This window comes from Lycium ferocissimum, chromosome 1 (genome assembly GCF_029784015.1).
Source record: "Lycium ferocissimum isolate CSIRO_LF1 chromosome 1, AGI_CSIRO_Lferr_CH_V1, whole genome shotgun sequence".
Taxonomy (NCBI): Eukaryota; Viridiplantae; Streptophyta; class Magnoliopsida; order Solanales; family Solanaceae; genus Lycium; species Lycium ferocissimum.
Genome location: NC_081342.1, coordinates 15,984,045 through 16,002,413, shown reverse-complemented (window position 1 = coordinate 16,002,413; position 18,369 = coordinate 15,984,045). Strand labels below are relative to the sequence as shown.

At 37.0% G+C, this 18,369-nt stretch overlaps 1 protein-coding gene across 1 annotated transcript; it reads left to right on the top strand.

Moving 5' to 3' along the window:
- The first annotated feature begins 2,476 nt into the window (after nt 1-2,476).
- LOC132050141 (CLIP-associated protein-like) lies at nt 2,477-16,104 on the top strand. Its single transcript, XM_059441216.1, has 21 exons — nt 2,477-2,891; nt 5,303-5,458; nt 5,567-5,629; nt 7,836-7,904; nt 8,067-8,229; nt 8,617-8,778; nt 9,014-9,111; nt 9,784-9,858; nt 9,977-10,045; nt 10,130-10,215; nt 10,298-10,415; nt 10,599-10,697; nt 10,813-11,155; nt 12,065-13,830; nt 13,996-14,094; nt 14,327-14,431; nt 14,559-14,633; nt 14,710-14,778; nt 14,888-14,956; nt 15,125-15,226; nt 15,683-16,104. The coding sequence occupies exons 1-21, from the start codon at nt 2,559-2,561 to the stop codon at nt 15,842-15,844; spliced, it is 4,281 nt and encodes a 1,426-aa protein (XP_059297199.1). The 5' UTR covers nt 2,477-2,558; the 3' UTR covers nt 15,845-16,104.
- The last annotated feature ends 2,265 nt before the right edge of the window (nt 16,105-18,369 follow it).

The window sequence follows — 18,369 nt, the reverse complement described above, 5'->3', positions numbered from 1 at the left end:
AGGGCCACGAGGATGCGCAATCTTACAGCGTGGTCTCACTAGCTATTCGGGAGGAATGGTAGCCATCGGGGTCGATAACCCCGACGCGGCGCTTCGGCGCGTGTAGGAAACCTTAAATGGTCGTCCCTTCGTCGTGTTGATTTTCCGCGTCGTATCGGCATGTGTTATACTTTAGTTGCCTGGGGCTTGTCGATGATCTTGAATTCATGATTGAAAGACTTAAATATGATAAATGACATAATGAGTTGAAATTGATTTATTTCCTCTTTAACAATTTTCCTTAATGGTATAACTAAGTTGGTGATTTATTTTATCTCTGAAATTAAACTGCTTTTATTGACACCATTTTACTGATCCTTATTATATTATTTTGTTATATTAACTGTTGGTCCGGAGACACTCACCGAAAGTACCCGCATCAGCATACCATTGTTGTTTTTGATGGTGTCGAGGAGCAAGTTCGTGATACGCGCGCTTATTAAGAGAGCTTGCTACTTTCCGGACTTTTCGCGAGACCATGCTTGTTCAAAGTGGGCACCATCCTATCTTAGTTATTGTTTTAGTTTCCGGCTAAGTCCCGCAGCTAGATTATGTTTTATTTATAATCTAGAGGCTCTATAGACAGACGTTATTTACGCGGTGGTAGTTGTCATTTAAGTCACTTTTTTGGTGTTGCTTACGTTTATAGCTGACATTTATGATGATTTTATTGATTTTATTATTTGACGGTGATCATGAGTTAGTTAGCTATTTATAACGTATTGATATAGCTGTTGAAAGATCATCGAAAAAGATTTGACGTGTATAATTTTATAAGGTGCTTCCGGTGTTGTTCATAGCATCGGATGCCTGTTACGCCTAGGGTGGATTTTGGAGCGTGATAATAAGTGAAAGTAAAGCGTAGCTAGTTATGTAGTATGGGCTTTGGAGAAGCTTTGAGCTAGAGTCTCCGGGCGGGTGAATCACTATAACCTCAACGAATTAAGCAAGAAAGAGCAAATGCTAAGAATAATATGAATACTTTGTATTGTTGTATAATATTTCAGATGCCATTTACAATAAAATGAGTGCCTCTATTTATACTAGAGCTATAGGGTACAGATTCCATGAATCGTGCCCCCTTAATTACTAATATTAGTGTTGCAATAAAAGGCAATAACGGGTAATAAAGCTTAATAAAGGTTGTAGGAAACTTGAGGTCTTTTGTAATGGTCACATCTTAAATGACGTTTGACTGGTGAGGTGGCACGCTTCTTCTCTCGTAGGTTCTGCCTCCTGAAGCGGGTTACCAAATTACTTATCCGGAGCTTCGTATGAATTCCAGGAGCCCCTCGCTTGCTGACTCGAATCTCACTTGTCATCATCGCCACGTGTCATCTTTTAATACGTTCACTTAGTGTCTACGAATTTTGCCCTATACAAAGTGCTAAGGATCGTTCGGTACGCAAGATAAGATAAGATATTTCAGGATTAAGTTTGAGATAAAATTTACTTCCCGTTCAATTTAAGTGTGTTATTTTGCTTTTTGATTTGTTTGAAAAAAAGTGTATTTTTCTATATTTAGTAAGTTGACAATTCAAACATCATACATTGATAAATTTATACTCATGAGATTCAAAAGACATTTTAGTACATTATACACATCTTTAATTTAGGATCACAACATTCAAAAGTCTTTTTCTATTCCTTAAATTTTGTGTCTAATCAAACTAAGACACTTTAATTGGGACGAATGGATTATAGTTTACTAAGTTAATCTTTTTGACTATTAAATATTTTTTGAGAATTGAGCACTATTCAGAATAAGTAGTTCTTCAATATACAAGTATAATTGAAAAAAAATATTAATTTTGGTCTTAAATTTTCTAAAACACTGTTATTTTGGGATAATTTTATAAAACTACACCGAGTAGATGCTAAATCCTCTCTTCCGTTAATATAGCAAATATATCCCCCAAAATTTTCTACTAATTCTAAGAACCACTCTTTTCTCTTTCCTCTTTGGCCTCATAGTTCACAGACGCACTCTCCTCTCTCACTTTTTCCCACCATTTCCCATTTTCAACTTTGAAAACAAAAAATACTACTCCATTTATTCCAATTTTTGTGTTATAATTTGAATTTCTAGAATTAAATAAGAAAAATCTTTGACAACAGATTATTCATATACCTTTTAAATATTTTAAATTATAATTATTGTGGTATATTTTATCTAGTTTGTAAATATATAATTTATTTTTAAATTGTATATCCAAATTCACAATCGAGTTTAACTCTTGAAATCCGAACTATATTACATAAAGTTACAGGAGAATACTTTTTTCCAAATTTTACAATTCTTTATGTCCCAACGCCCACTAAATCCTTTCTTCCGTTAATATAGCAAATAGCCCCCAATTTTTCATGCTAATTCTAAAAAACCTCTCTTTCTCTTTCCTCTTTGTCCTCACACACAGTTCACACACACTCACTCTCACTTTTTTCCACCATTTCTCATTCCCATTTCACAGATCTGAGGCTCATCACACCAGATCGGACCCCTCGTAACCCTAATTGCAATGGAAGAAGCACTCGAATTGGCACGTGCGAAGGACACGAAGGAAAGAATGGCAGGTGTAGAGAGACTACATCAACTTCTAGAAGCTTCTAGAAAATCCCTCTCTTCATCTGAAGTAACTTCTTTAGTAGATGTTTGTTTAGATCTTTTGAAAGATAACAATTTTAGGGTTTGTCAAGGTGCGTTACAGTCACTTGATAGTGCTGCGGTGTTATCTGGTGAACATTTTAAGCTTCATTTCAATGCTCTTGTACCTGCTGTTGTTGAAAGATTAGGTGATGCCAAACAGCCCGTAAGGGATGCTTCTAGAAGATTGTTGCTTACTTTGATGCAGGTAAAAGCTGTTACTTTTCGTTGTTTTACTGTTACTTTACCCTAATTGGATTAAGTTGGTTATTTTCCTAATGTTAATTTAGTTAAAAAGCTCAATTAGTTAGCAATTGTTCGTTTGTTTAATTTAATTGTTAATGTGTTAGAGATGCTTCTAGAAGATTGTTGCTTAATTTGATGCAGGTAACTCATTGCATGAACGCGATTAATCACCCTAATTGGATTAAGTTAATTATTTTCCTAATGCTAATTTAGTGAAAAAGCTCAATTAGTTAGCAATTGTTTGTTTATTAATTTAATTGTTAATGTGTTAGTATATAGCTATTTGTTAACTTTATATTTAGCTAATTACTGCCTCCATCCAAATTTATGCGGCACCCTTTCCTTTTTAGTCTGTACCAAAAAGAATGTCACATTTCTATACTAAGAATATAATTAGAAACAACTGAACTTTAAAATTCCGCTTTTACCTTTAATGAAATGATTTACAGCCACACAAACGGTGCCACATAAATTGGGACGGAGGGAGTATTATTTAATCCATTTTGCATATATTAATTGTTATAGTAACTGTTAATTAGTTAATCCTTAATGTGTCTACTTCATGTGGACATAATTTTTTTTTTTTTTTTTGGGAATAAATTGGATTGGTTAAAGATTTCTGAAGAAATCCTATTTTTTGTTTTATGATGAAGCGGAATGAATATAGAGGATTCATATTGCCAACCTGGATTTTGGCATAGTTGTTGTATTGGTTCAAACGCCAAAAAATTGATTGAAGATTTCTTTCTTTTTTCTTTGTATTTTTTTAATTCTGTTCAGGGATAAGGGTGGTTGGAGGTGGTTGAACATTGGAGTCTTTGATCGGAACAGATGAAGATTAAAGAAACTATTTATATGACTCAATTGTTTGCTAGTGGCGAATAATATTTATAAAGTTCAGTCAATTTACCAGTTTTCAAAAAAAAATAAAAATATTTATCAAGTTCAATTGATTAGGTATGTCTATAGTATTTTCAGATCGACTCCAAAAATATGCAAGATGCTTTTGTTGTGTGTGCCTTGCGCCTACAGTATGCACGTGCACATAGGGGTGACTCAGTAAAATTTGTGTCATAAAGCTAAGTTTTAACAAGAGGCCTTAAACTTATTTAATAAATTTCATTTATACTTTTTGTTGAAGTTATGTTTCTAGTTTTTTGAGATATAAACTGATTAATTATTTGAATCAATTTATTTTAATATTTCTTTACAATTGACGACCTATCCAATCCATTTAATATATATTTGTTGAGAGATGATTGATATTACGTAACAATATTCAGCTTGAGAATTATTTAAATCAACATATGGTAAAAAACATTGAATTCAAATTGGAGAAAGCGCTATGGAGTTTCACTACTATATTACATCTCTTCCAATGCTTTAATTCTTGATATTAATAAAAATACAAGTATCTTGATTTAATCTTAAGGGACTTGCTCTTCAATTTATGAATCAATCAAACGTGACAAAAATAAATTGTTTTGATTAAGAAAATAGAGCTGAATTGTAAAGTGAACTTGTTGTAAACAGGAAAAATGAATGGATTTATGTGGACAAGAAAAAATCAAAACCAAAAGGGAAGGTAAATGCACTAATTAATACTTAAAAGTTAAGAACTTATAGTAATTAGCTAAGTGGATGCTCCTTCATACAGAGCTCAAAGAGAATTACCCATCATAAGAAAGCTGCTCGCTCTTTTGAACTTCACTCATTTGGGGCCTTAAAAAATTTGAGGCCTAAAGCCTAGGAATTAGTGGCTTTACCATCTAGCCAGCCCTGGCAAACTTTCAGGGATGAAAAATGATAACAGCGCAAGATTACAATTCACCATCCTGTTACCGAAAATTAATTATTTGGAATGCAGAACATTACTAATGATCAAGTTTTTTGACATATTAATTTTGACCGAATAAGTGACCATCTAAAACGAACAGTAATACAAAGCAATGAAGTCATCGTGTTTGTTGGCTATAATGTAAAACTAATTTAGCATGGTATTTAAGTGGAGAAGGGTAGAGGGGTGGACCCTTTCTGACCGTTTGCCACTGCCCCTTGAGGATTTCTCGGTTATAAAAAAAAAAGTGTAAAACTAATTTAGCGTGTTAAGATAATATAATTGGGATATTCTTGCTTTTTTCACAAGGCAGAACACATTATTTTTGACTGTCAAAAAGATGTAGATAAGACTCTTATCAAACTGAGTAGTTGTTTTTCAAGGGGAGTTTTTGAACATTAATTTTATTAACTTTCAGATGTGAATATTGTTGGTTAGCACAGTTACAACCAGCATGAGATAATTTCAACTTGTGTTCCAGGGGAAAAAACTAGAAACCTATTTGGCTGATTAATATATATATATATATTCTGCAGGTTTCTTCGCCAACTATCATTGTTGAGAGGGCAGGGTCTTGTGCTTGGATGCACAGAAGTTTCAGAGTTCGAGAACAATTTGCTCGTACTGTTACATCAGCGATTGGTCTTTTTTCTTCAACAGAGCTGCCCCTTCAACGAGCTATTCTTCCTCCTGTATGTGATTCACTACGAATGGCGATGAAGCTCTTTTGTATGTTGTGATACTAAATACGTCACCTTTTGTTATCCAATTTTGTAAACATCCTTCTTCTTTGTTGCTAGATTCTGCAAATGTTGAGTGATCCTAACCCCGGTGTTAGAGATGCAGCCATATCATGTATTGAGGTTAGTGAAACTGTTTTCGTATCTCAATTTCATGTAGTTGTGGTACTGTCTAGAAGGGAAGTAGAGAGTTTTTACTTCCATATGAATTGTTAGAGTTGTATTTAATTAGTGTCTAGTGTATTAGCAATTTGGCTGATCACTTGCTGCCTCAAATTCTGACAGGCTGTGTTAATTGTAGCTATATGGTAAATTGGTAACATTCGAAAAAGACAAAAAAGCCATATTTATAAGGGCAATAGTAGCTCACTAATTTGGCCATTAAAAAATTTAGACATTTTACTGCGAAAGCGAGATAGGGAGAGAGAGAAAAAAGAACCAACAAACACAACAATTTTTTTTTTTGGGGGTGGGGGCTGAGGCTTTGAGAGATTTTAATCCATAAGAAACACCCTTAGTTGTTTATTAAGGTATAGAAGATTGGTGTTGTTCGTAGAAAATCATGTCTTTTTAAATGAGGTTTTCTACTTTTTGGTATATTATTTTATACGGGTATTTTTTGCCCATTGTTAATAAATTTTATTACTTGATAATTTTTTTTATATCAAGGCTTGATGTTTCTTACTTGGATATGCCTTGAATTGACATGTAAAAGAGGCCAATATACTTCATATAGTTTTATGATAGCTTGAATATAGAGATAAAAGAGCTTTTATGTGGGGGTTCGGATGGGAGCAAAATGCTAGTTTTCATTTTTTTGATAACCGTGGTGTTCGTGCCAGCTTGCATGCACCTCACTAATTCCATAGGATACCTGTTACCTCCCACCAGCGTAGGTACTGGTTAACCCTGTCTTCTAAGGCTTGGACAGATGGGAAGAAATCACCTAAGTGGATTTGAACCTGAGGCCTCATGGTTCAACCCATTTCATTGACCACTAGCCCACACTTATACATTTTTTTCTGAAAACCAAATATTAGTTTCAGTTTAAGAGTTACATAGTGAAGGATGCTTAGCTCTTTTTATGATGTAGAAATACAACTATTTGTAAAGTTTAGTAAAAAGGATAAATATTTTAAACAGTCTTGCATACAATTGTTATGGTTGACATTTAATTGAAGAGCTATGATAAAGCTTTTGGGGAAAGCTTCCGTACTTGTGAATAGAAATTCTTTGCGCCTTCGACTTCCTTCACCTGATGAGAGGATGGTTGCAAGATGGTCTAACATCAACATTCTGGGAAGTTTATACGTATAGATGCAACATGATGGAGGAACAACCTAGTGGTAAGGACCTTCCACCTCCAAATATAAGGATGGCGATTTGAGTCACCAAGGGAGCAAAGCGGGAAATGGCCACAATTGGCCTCCTGGCTAGCAGAAGTTTGAGGGATGGGGTTTTTTAATATCCCTAAAGCAAAAGTAACGAAAGAACCCAAAAATAAACCTCTACTTTGCTCATAATCTTTACGGAGATTTCTATACTTTGCTCACTTATCAAAAGAAAAAAGGGGACGTCTAGACCTTGCTGGCTTGCTCCATCTATTTTACTGAGAGTTCTAGATATTCATTCCCTCTGTTGATATAGCCTAGTCTTTAACCGTAGACTTTAAATTTTTTATATTTTTGGTTCAGCAATTAGCTTCAGTTTGGAAAAGCGGCTGTGTTAGTTTTATTATCGAAGTCATAGCATGCTTCTGACTGTGAGGTTCAGTGTCTTTTCTTTTCTCTTACAATATAAAGATGCTCCAATCTCACTGTCTTTATTTTGATTCTTTTACAAGCTCGCAGTCTTGGTTTTGGCTATTTATCAAGGAAGTCGCCTATGATTGATTAAATTAATTGATCAAACATATAAAAATTACCTTCGGGCTAGTGGTGTACTTCTTGTTCCAGCCAGTGCAGTTATCATGCTGGTAGTCAGAAGTGATTGTCACAAGTTATCTGTTAGCTTTTTCACTGTCTTTCATCAACTTGTTACAATTTTAAAGCCATTTTATGCTGCGTGGAAGTGATTAGTTGTTAGTAGTTGTTCTTTGTAATCATTTCTCTGTAGTTGGTTAAAGCTGCAGCAGGAGGGGCTGTTGATAAATGTTTGGAAATATCCAAATCGGTGCTTGTTAATATTTGTGTATCATTACTGAATTCTTGCTTTATATTATTCTTTTATGTATTGTTGGTTTACTGCCTTTCACCAACAAATAATCAGTTCCATGATTAAGTGTTATGCCTTTAACAGCCCCTCTGTCCATGTTTTATCTTCTTTGCAGGAGATGTATTCATCGGCTGGAGCTCAGTTCCGTGATGAGCTTCAGCGCCATCATCTTCCTACCATGATGGTATGTACATAACTTGAGACGTTTTCATTCTAGCAATAGTTATCCTATCATATGCAGTGACCTGAGTTTCCAGTTGTAGATTTTATTTCACTTGGTCACTAATGTGATAGGTAAAGCCTAATTTCTTCTCAATCTCTGTCTTGACTTGATAATTGGCTGCAGCTAAAAGATATTAATGCCCGACTAGAGAAGATTGAGCCCAAAAATCGCTCAGATGGAATTCCAAGAAGCTATTCAGCTGCTGAGGTGAGATCCACTGGTCTTAATCCCAAGAAAAGCAGCCCAAGGGCTAAAAGTTCAACAAGAGAGGCGTCTCTTTTTGGAGGTTAGTACATGCACCCAATATGCCTTGGAAACTTTTACATATATTAAGCTTTTGTTGGCATCCTTTTGTCATGTTACATACTGGGGATAAAAGTTTTCAAGGTTTTGTTGGTTAACCTTTCTAAATGATGAGGGGGAGCAGGAGAGAAGAAAAGCAGAATTGTGTAGTTGGTCTAAGAACATTGAGAAATCATTTGCCGGTGGTAATCAGGGTATTTTTCCATGTAAAACAACTACTATGAGTCTATGAATAAAGGGTATTTTGACCAAAAAAAAAAAAAAAAAAAAAGGGAACACAGAGAGAGGGAGGTTTTCAATAACGTAATCACAAGAACAGTCTATGATTGTATACTTGATCGAATGTCATTTGCTCTCTACTCTTGTATAGGGGATGCTGATGCTACGGAGAAACCTGTCGAGCCAATTAAAGTGTACTCAGAAAAGGAGCTGGTAAGGGAGTTTGAGAAGATTGCCTCTACCCTTGTGCCAGAGAAGGATTGGTCTATCCGTATCTCTGCTATGCAGAGAATTGAGGCTCTTGTTATTGGAGGTGTGTTTTCTACTATGGCATTTCCTGTATAACTATGTCCCCTTCTCTTATTGAAGTGATATATACAGAGCTCAGTGCTTCCTCTGCCATTCCCCACTGAAAGGAAAGAAAAAGGGAAAGAGAAGAAAATTGTATGAAATAAGAGCAAATAGGATTATTTATGTTCAAATGATTTCTTTCCTATCATGTCTTGACCAGCTTATATTGCGGCTCATCTTCTATTTCCTCGTATCAGGTGCAACTGATTTTCCTTGTTTCCGTGGACTTCTAAAGCAGCTTGTTGTCCCTTTGAGCACACAGTTATCTGATCGGAGATCCACCATTGTCAAACAGGTCTGTTGCCATAGTCTATAACATACCAACTCTGCTAGTGTGTCTTTTTGAAACTTATTTTTCCTCTAATTATTCGCTTCCGTCTCCTGCTTTGTTACCCGGGCTGTGTCAAATGGGTTATGAGTGCTAGTTATGGATCGGTCAATACAGAAAACCTACTAGAATTTGCATGTTTATATCAAACGTTTGCATCCTAGTCCATCTGAAATAGCTTGCTATTACCGTCTGCTCCACTCACTGCAGTTGCCGTCTTCATAGAGGCCTTTTAGTAGTCAGATAGACCTGTGGCCCTCTCTTTCTTACAATGCATTTATGCAATCTAGGACTGCATCTCGGTGTTCACACTTATTTCTCCATTTTGAGGACATTTTTTGCACCTTTTTCTTATTAATTCTCAGGTTAAAGAGTATCACCCAATCTGAATGTATGCACATAGACTCTTGTTGTTTTGCCAGATTTTATCAGTTAAGATGTCTACTCGCGCCACAGGAACTGGAGTGTCTGAGTATATTTATTGGGCGGTTTATACTTCACCTGCCCATTTTTCCTTCTGGAATTGATGAGAAAAAGTTCATTAGTGTCTCTTATGCATGCACTCCATAAACATGGAGAAATTTAAGTAGACTAAAGTGTTCCAATTTACGGTGTCTTCTCCTTGTCTGTTATTGGTAGGCTTGCCATTTGTTAAACCTCCTATCCAAAGAGCTTTTGGGAGATTTTGAGGCATGTGCTGAGATGTTCATTCCGGTGAGTAACTTTTTTAGCTACTGTCCGCAGATTTATGCTTCTCTCATCTCATTTAGAGAAAAGAATGATCGTACACTAAATGGCGTAGGTTGTTTCTGACTTCTGATTTGAATTTCAGGTTCTTTTCAAGCTTGTTGTGATAACTGTTCTTGTAATTGCAGAATCTGCTGATACCTGCCTAAAGACGGTAACGCTTTATGTGCAGTTATAATCATCTCTCTTTCGTCCCTTTGTATATTGGTTAGTCATGTGCCACTACTTTTATTTTCAGATGTTGCGCAACTGCAAGGTTGCTCGTGCACTTCCTCGAATAGCTGATTGTGCAAAGAATGATCGAAATGCAGTTCTTCGTGCAAGGTTTGATTCTTTGTGGTCAATTATCGTGTGTATTCTGCTTTAATTCTGGACACTGCTGTTCCTCATTCACAACACTTAACAGATGCTGTGAGTATGCACTTCTAATCCTGGAACATTGGCCTGATGCATCTGAGATACACCGTTCAGCAGAACTCTATGAAGACCTTATAAAGTGTTGTGTAGCAGATGCGATGAGTGAGGTATGGATCTTGAATTCTACGCACAGATGTAAATTTGAATGTACACTAAGCTGCTTGCATCATTCAATCTCCCCTCTTCTTCGCGCACCGAGAGAGACACTATGTTCCATTTTGTACTCGTATTCAATATCTTTTTTTCCATTTCTTTTTGCAATTTCATTACTCTCAGTTGAAACTTAACAGGTACGATCAACTGCTAGAACTTTGTACAGAATGTTTGCAAGAACTTGGCCAGAACGATCCAGGCGTTTGTTTATGTCCTTTGATCCCGTTATCCAAAGGGTACTCTGTTTTCTCTTAAAGTTGCTCCCAGCATCTTTCCAACACAGATGATTGGCATTACTTTAAATTGCTTTTAGATTTGACATGACGGACTAAAGGGGAAAGACTTTTGCAGATCATAAATGAGGAAGATGGTGGAACTCACAGACGGCATGCTTCACCTTCTGTTCGAGAGAGGAGTTCACACTTCTCACTTGCTTCTCAAACATCTGCTTCTTCACAAATTTCTGGTTATGGAACTTCTGCAATAGTTGCTATGGATAGAAGTTCCAGTTTGCCTTCAGGCACATCCCTCTCCACTGGGCTACTCCTGTCACAAACAAAACCTGTGGGTACTGGCACAGAACGTAGCTTGGAAAGTGTACTTCATGCCAGCAAACAGAAAGTTTCTGCTATAGAAAGCCTGCTCAAAGGTCTGGATATGTCTGAGAAAAGTCGATCCTCTAGTTTGGATCTAGGTAATTGTTTCCTCTTCCATTATTCTTCCTCATCTCAAAATCTTGTGTGGTATTTTAGTGCCAAGGTAAAAGCCTTAAGAGTTCATCCACATGCAGCTTCTAAAACTTGGCAGAAAGGATGCTGGGAAAACTAAAAAGACTATGGGTGTGTTTGGTATGACGGAAAATGTTTTCCAAGAAAATATTTTCTCAGAAAATAAGTGGTTTTCCTACTCATTTTCTTGTGTTTGGTACGCAAGTTGGAAAATGTCATTTCAAGAGCATTTGGATATACTTAAAGCAAAACCACTATGAAGCTGTTGAATCCTGTGTGCGACTTTTGGCGGTGGGCCTACTCATTTTCTTGTGTTTGGTACGCAAGTTGGAAAATGTCATTTCAAGAGCATTTGGATATACTTAAAGCAAAACCACTATGAAGCTGTTGAATCCTGTGTGCGACTTTTGGCGGTGGGGAGTACGGGTTGGGAGCGGGGGGCTGGGTGGTGTAAGAAACCCCAAAAAAAAAAAAAAAAACTTTTAATTTTTTGGGGGGGGGGGGTTGGTAGTTGGGGGTAAGAATTTTTTTTCCATTTTTGATAGAAGTAAAATAAAATATATGAAACAGTAAATTCAAGGGGGGTGGGTGCTGGAAGGTAGGAGTGGTGGGGATGGGGTGGAAAGTGGGGATGGGGCGTACCGGGATGGATTGGGGAATGCGTTGGTGTGTTTTTATTAATCTGGAAAATGTTTTCCCTCAAATTTTTATGGAAAACATTTTCTCTTATTTTGAGGAAAACATTTTCCGTCGTACCAAACACACCCTATAGCTATAATATTTCTCTCTTAAAAAAAAAAGAAAAGAAGAAGACTAGCTATAATGTTTGAAGTTTTATGAAGACCTTAATTTTTCTTTTCCTGCCCCTAGTGCAGGAGTTGACCCGCCATCGTCCCGTGACCCACCATTTCCTTTTGCTGTTCCTGCATCGAATAGTCTTGTTAACGCTTTGGTAGATGCACCATCTGGTTTCTCTAGAGGGAAGAATCGCAATGGTGGATTGGGTTTGTCTGATATCATTACTCAGATCCAGGCCTCGAAGGATTCAACTAAATCATCCTATCGAAGTAGTGCGGTTCATGAATCCTTTTCAGCGCTGAATTCTTATTCGGCAAGAAGGGCTTCAGAAAAACTACCAGATAGAGGTTTTTCTGAAGATAATGCTGAAGTGAGGGAAGGTAGACGGTTAATGAACTCACACGTTCACAGACAATACATAGAGTCACCATACAGAGATGCTAACTTTAGGGATTCTCAGAATAATCACGTTCCAAATTTTCAACGTCCTCTATCAAGAAAGAACACAGCAGGAAGAATGTCTACTAGCAAGAGAAGGAGCTTTGATGACAGTCAGCTTCCGCTTGGAGACATGTCAAGTTATGTGGAGGGACCTGCCTCACTAAGTGATGCATTAAGTGAAGGTCTCAGTTCTAGTTCAGATTGGAATGCTAGGGTTGCTGCATTTAGCTATGTCAGGTCTTTGCTACAGCAGGGGCCTAGAGGTATTCCAGAAATCATTCAGAGCTTTGAGAAGGTTATGAAATTATTTTTCCAGCACCTTGATGATCCCCATCATAAAGTTGCACAGGCTGCTCTGTCAACCCTTGCAGATCTTATTCCAGCTTGCAGAAAACCTTTTGAAAGTTACATGGAGCGGATTTTGCCCCATGTTTTCTCACGGCTAATTGATCCCAAGGAATCGGTGAGACAGCCTTGCTCAACTACATTAGAAATTGTTAGTAAAACATATGGTGTCGACTCCCTTTTGCCAGCTTTGCTCCGTTCATTGGATGAACAGCGTTCGCCAAAGGCCAAACTTGCTGTAATTGAGTTTGCAATTGGCTCTTTTAACAAGCATCCTTCGAATTCTGAAGGTGCTGGAAATAGTGGCATCCTTAAGTTATGGCTCGCTAAGTTGACACCATTGGTCTATGATAAAAATTCCAAACTGAAAGAAGCGGCTATTTCATGCATTATATCAGTGTACACACACTTTGATGCAACAGCGGTTTTGAATTTTATTCTTAGCTTATCAGTTGAAGAACAAAATTCGTTGAGACGAGCTCTTAAACAGTATACCCCTCGTATAGAAGTGGATTTGATGAATTTTCTGCAGAATAAGAAAGAAAGGCAGCGTTCCAAGTACGATCCATATGATGTGACTGGAACATCTTCTGAAGAGGGATATGTAGGAGCTTCAAAGAAAAGTCATCCATTTGGAAGGTATTCTGCTGGTTCAGTTGATAGCGATGGTGCCAGAAAGTGGAACTCTGTTCCGGACTCTACCTATATGCCTAGCTCTATAGGTCACTCATTGTCGGATGATACTCAAGACTTCTATCATGGTGTTGAAACTGGTTCCAACTCTGATCTTCCTGTTTCAAAAGCTTTGGCCCATGCCGCAAGTGAGAGTAATGGATTATGGGCTAATCCGCAGGAAAGCAATGGAAACAGCTTAAACGTGGAGCACACTTCCACACCCTGTCTGGAGGTTAATGGGTTAGTTGACTCGGAGCATCTAGCTGCAGCTGTTGGAGCTGATAATGAATCTGATTTGGGACTTAATCACCTTAAACTTTCTGCTCTGAAGATAAACTCAACTCCAGCAACCGGACCAAGTATTCCTCAGATTCTTCATTCGGTGAGTTCTCTGTGGTCAACCTATGCCTGTGAACTTACACTTTATTGTCAAATTATCTGAGATTCTCCTCTTCCTTGGTTAAAGAATCTCTCAAGTCCTGTGTGCAAAAACTTAGGATGAAAACTATCACAATTTTTACCCTGCTTTCTCTCACACTTCTGCCAGATTTGTAATGGAAATGATGAAAGTCCTGCTGCCAACAAGCATGGTTCACTCCAACAACTAGTTGACGCTGTTACCAATGATCAATCCATATGGAGCAAGGTATATTAGTCACAGATTTATTTGCTTGGTTGTTACTATCCGTTTATATAGATTTTAAAGTCCTCATGCAACAGTGTGAATGGCATTTAGTTTAGTTCCTTTTTAATATTCCAACTAGTTAGAGTTCAGTTGTTGCTTTTTTATTTTAAAGATCTTATGCATATCAGGATTTAATTCTATTAATTTGAAAAGATGGTTTCTATTATGACGTGCCATCTTTTATTCACTGCAGTACTTCAATCAGATATTGACTGCTGTAATCGAGGTGCTTGATGATTCTGAGTCATCAATAAGAGAACTTGCCCTATCTCTGATAGTTGAAATGCTGAAGAATCAGGTCTTTTGTTGCTTCAAATCTATTTTTGTTCCATCCCTTTAGCTATAGATAAGAAATGTTGTCTGCTTCCTTTTAACCCTATTTGTTTACTATGTCGTTTTACTTTATCCATCTTCTGTTGTTCCAGAGAGATGCTATGGAGGATTCAGTCGAGGTTGTAGTTGAGAAATTATTCAACGTAACCAAGGATGTTGCTCCAAAAGTAAACTCTCACTTAGATGAAGTTGTTATGCTGAAGATTTCCCTTCCCTCCTTTCTAATGTGTTATATTTTTCCAGGTTTCAAATGAAGCTGAGCATTGTTTAACTATAGTGTTGTCCCAGTATGACCCATTTAGATGCTTAAGTGTAAGTTTTGGTGTTCCGTTTGAATTTGCGTAGCAAGATATTTGGGTTTTTGTTTTCCTTTTCATGGCCTTTTCTTTGATATTCTTCTGATAAGTTGCTGCTATCATAGGTTGTCGTTCCTTTGCTTGTCACCGAAGACGAGAAGACTCTTGTAACCTGTATTAACTGTTTGACGAAGGTAATTTGCTGATCGGATCTGAACCCTGAACTCGTTAGAGTCTTGTGTCTAGTTTTTTTTTTTTTTTTTTGGTGAGAAGTAGTACTAATTGTTTCGCTACAGTATGTCAAACTTGGAAAAGCTATGGTGTGATTGGTTAGTGATTTGAACTTATGCTTCTTTCTTCAGCTTGTGGGTAGGTTTTCCCAGGAAGAATTGATGTCTCAGCTACCTTCGTTCTTACCTGCCCTGTTTGATGCTTTTGGAAACCAGAGTGCAGATGTTCGCAAGGTGCCAATTACTTTTGTTCTCTTTCTTCTCTTTTTAGAGCCCGAAAAAGCTTTTTAGAATTAAGGATGTAATCACTAAGTAGATTGGTAGCATAAAGCATGCAATATAATCATTCAGTATTAACCGGTGTTCCTTTGTCAGATGCTATTGAGCCCCAGCCCTCACTTCATTGTATTTTCCTGCCTGTTTTATGGACTGAAATATGGTCATTAGATAAACCTTATACCTATCCCCAAAGGAAATAGAAGAAGAAACAAAATCATGCAATAAACCTTAGTAATACAAGCTTTGAGGCTGTGATTTAACTAAATTGGATTGCCTATAATCAAATTAGCATTGTGCCTTGTACATTGTTGAAGAATGAATGAAGAGATAAATGCAGTTCACATTCTGTACTTATCTGTAGTTTTATCAATTAAATTGTTTTCTGAAATGCATAATTTTCGTGGCTGGCAGACTGTTGTGTTCTGTTTAGTTGACATATACATCATGCTCGGCAAAGCATTTTTGCCATACTTGGAAGGATTGAACAGCACACAGTTGAGATTGGTGACTATTTATGCAAATCGAATATCACAGGCTAGAACAGGGACTCCCATAGATGCTAACCGCAGTTAAGCTGGTGCTAGCTTTGTTGGAATTTCCTTGTAGGTTTATGAGGAGTTTAATCTTGTCATTCAATCTATGATGTGTCCTGTATATCGTGTGAATGTCCATTTTGAAGGTGGGTAAAGTTTTATTCTTTTATTTAACTGTGTGTTCATATTTTTTCCTCCCACATGATTGGTTGGGAGTTGGAGAGTGCGTGTCGGGAACAAAGGTGAAGTTGTAAACAGTAAATGTTGTGCTTATAATGAAATCTACAGTGTTTTTGAGTACTGCTTTAGAAGCTGAGATGATAGTTTTTTGGTCTTTGAATTTCTTACCTTCGGTGATCATTGGAGTCATTGATGCAGTAATGTTTTATATCGGACAGAAGCCTGATGGTCGTGGCGGTATGACTGTTGCGTTTTCTCCTATGTTGAGTTAGAGACTGACGGCACAAGAGGGGGTTGAATTGAGTTTCACAAATTTTAACATTTATGATGAACTTGGTTTGGTGGTTGTTTATGCCAATTAACCGTAGCCTAACTTAGTAAGGAATTTTTATGTGGAAAACTGCTTTGGATTAAGGGTCTAAAAATCATGACTAACATTTCTGTGAGATTTCAACTACTATTCCAGTAAAACAATGAGTTACAAAGTAATGCTAAGAGCTTGAACTCGGTTGTTGTTAGATCCTTCAAGCTAACTTAAGCTCAAAGCAATGTTTACTTCAAATTGCAACCTCAAAGTGCTTCTCGGAGGCAGCTAAAAATTACAACTCAATAACCTAATAAAATCACTAGACTATAGACTCGAAACTTATAGTTATCTCTATGAGGAAATACTCGTCATCTTGCTTTAATGTATGTTCCTTTCTTCAGTTCTCTCATTTGATTAAATGTTCAGCATTATTCTCTTTTGCTGAAACTTTTGAGTATCAGAGAGCCGCTTCTTATCTTCTACGCTTTTGCTACTAGAATTTGAATTGCAAATTTACCTTTAGTTAAATCTACCACAGTTCTAGTCCGGCATTTCGTTGGAGTTTAAATTGTATGAATATTTTTCATGAAAATCACAATATAGTTTGCTTTAATTACATGGTGGTCATTTCTATGCATGAAGTCACTGGACTAATATCGAAGAGAGATTCATTCGCAGTGTGAACTAGAGAAATTTTGTCGATATGAAACGACTCGCAGTAGGCCCAACCCAACCCTTTTAAGTAGGTTGGGCAATTCGCGGGGTGCCGCCGTTTGGGGTGGTCTTTAAATTTTCTTTTCGTATTTGAAATCTTTAAATTTTGCCCTTCGCATAACACCCATGGGTTCCGGGTTCGAACCCGCGCGGTCAAAATTTTAAAAAAAAATTGGGCAAGTTTAAATTTCGCTATGCCCCCACACGTACGAACTTTGAAGGAATTACCAAGTTATGCGGACCGGCTACTTATGCCTTATAGGCAGAACTTGGCGTAAGTATGTCGGGTCCGGCATAACTTTGATAATTCATTCAAAAGTTTATCTTGATCCCAAGACAAAAGTTTGCCCATTAAAAGTATGCCCCGCGGATAACTTTGTGAAGGAATTATCAAAGTTATGCGGACCGGCCTCTTATGCCTTATGGGCGGACTTGGCATAAGTATGCGAGGTCCGTATAACTGATAATTCCTTCCTGAAAGTTATGCGGGTCCGGCATAAAAGTTTGCCCGTTAAAAGTATGCCCCATGGCGTAACTTTGTGAAGGAATTATCAAAGTTATACGGACCGTATACTTATGCCAAGTCCCCGTAAGGCATGGTATCTTGGTCCGGCATAAAATGTGTAATTCACTTAACAAGTGTATCTTTGTTAGCGGCACAGAAAATTTAAAGCATTGCGAATTTTTTTTAAAATTTCGATTTGCGCGTGGGTTCGAACACAGGGACCTATGGGTGTTAGCCGAAGGGCAAAATTTAAACATTTCAAATATGAGGGGCAAAATTTAAAGACCACCCCAAAAGAAGGGCACTCCGCGCAAAAAAATGATGCGGGTTTGGGTTAGGATTTCTTTGGCAAAAATATAGAAATGAAATTTCAAAAGCCCTCTAACGGTCCGTACCTCGAGGGTTGGGTGGGGCCGGCCGAAATTTTAGAAAAAGAATAATAATTAATTAATTTTTTAAGAAATATAAGTAAATTAAACAAAAAGATAAAAAGTAATGAGAAAAAAGAATGTACTTACTACTAAGTAGTAAATTAGAAACTGGAGTAATACTTTTTAGTCTTAAAATTTATATTATGTTTAATTTCTTTTGAACGTGATCTGAATTAGTGATAAAAAATAATAATTTTTATTTGTTCTCTTGAATTTTTTCCTTCTATGATAAGGATTTGCGCAAGAATGGGTGGTAGAAGATTCTATATCATATTGTAAAAGTTTCATGTTCAAATTGTGCCAAAAATCACTTCGAAAATATTATTTTAAAAAGACGAAAAAAACTTAAAAGGGCTGGCCGTCTTAACCCCCGACACTCTTAGAAAGCTGGTTATCTTTCGCCATTTCTTTGCGCCCTTGAAAAAAGA

What these genes read in the sequence shown, in the direction of transcription:
- LOC132050141 (XM_059441216.1), top strand. Translation starts at nt 2,559, where the DNA reads ATGGAAGAAGCACTCGAATTGGCACGTGCGAAGGACACGAAGGAAAGA. An exon ending in ATCATCTTCCTACCATGATG is followed by an intron (nt 7,905 to 8,066) that starts GTATGTACATAA and finishes AATTGGCTGCAG; the next exon opens with CTAAAAGATATTAATGCCCG. An exon ending in GATCCACCATTGTCAAACAG is followed by an intron (nt 9,112 to 9,783) that starts GTCTGTTGCCAT and finishes TGTTATTGGTAG; the next exon opens with GCTTGCCATTTGTTAAACCT.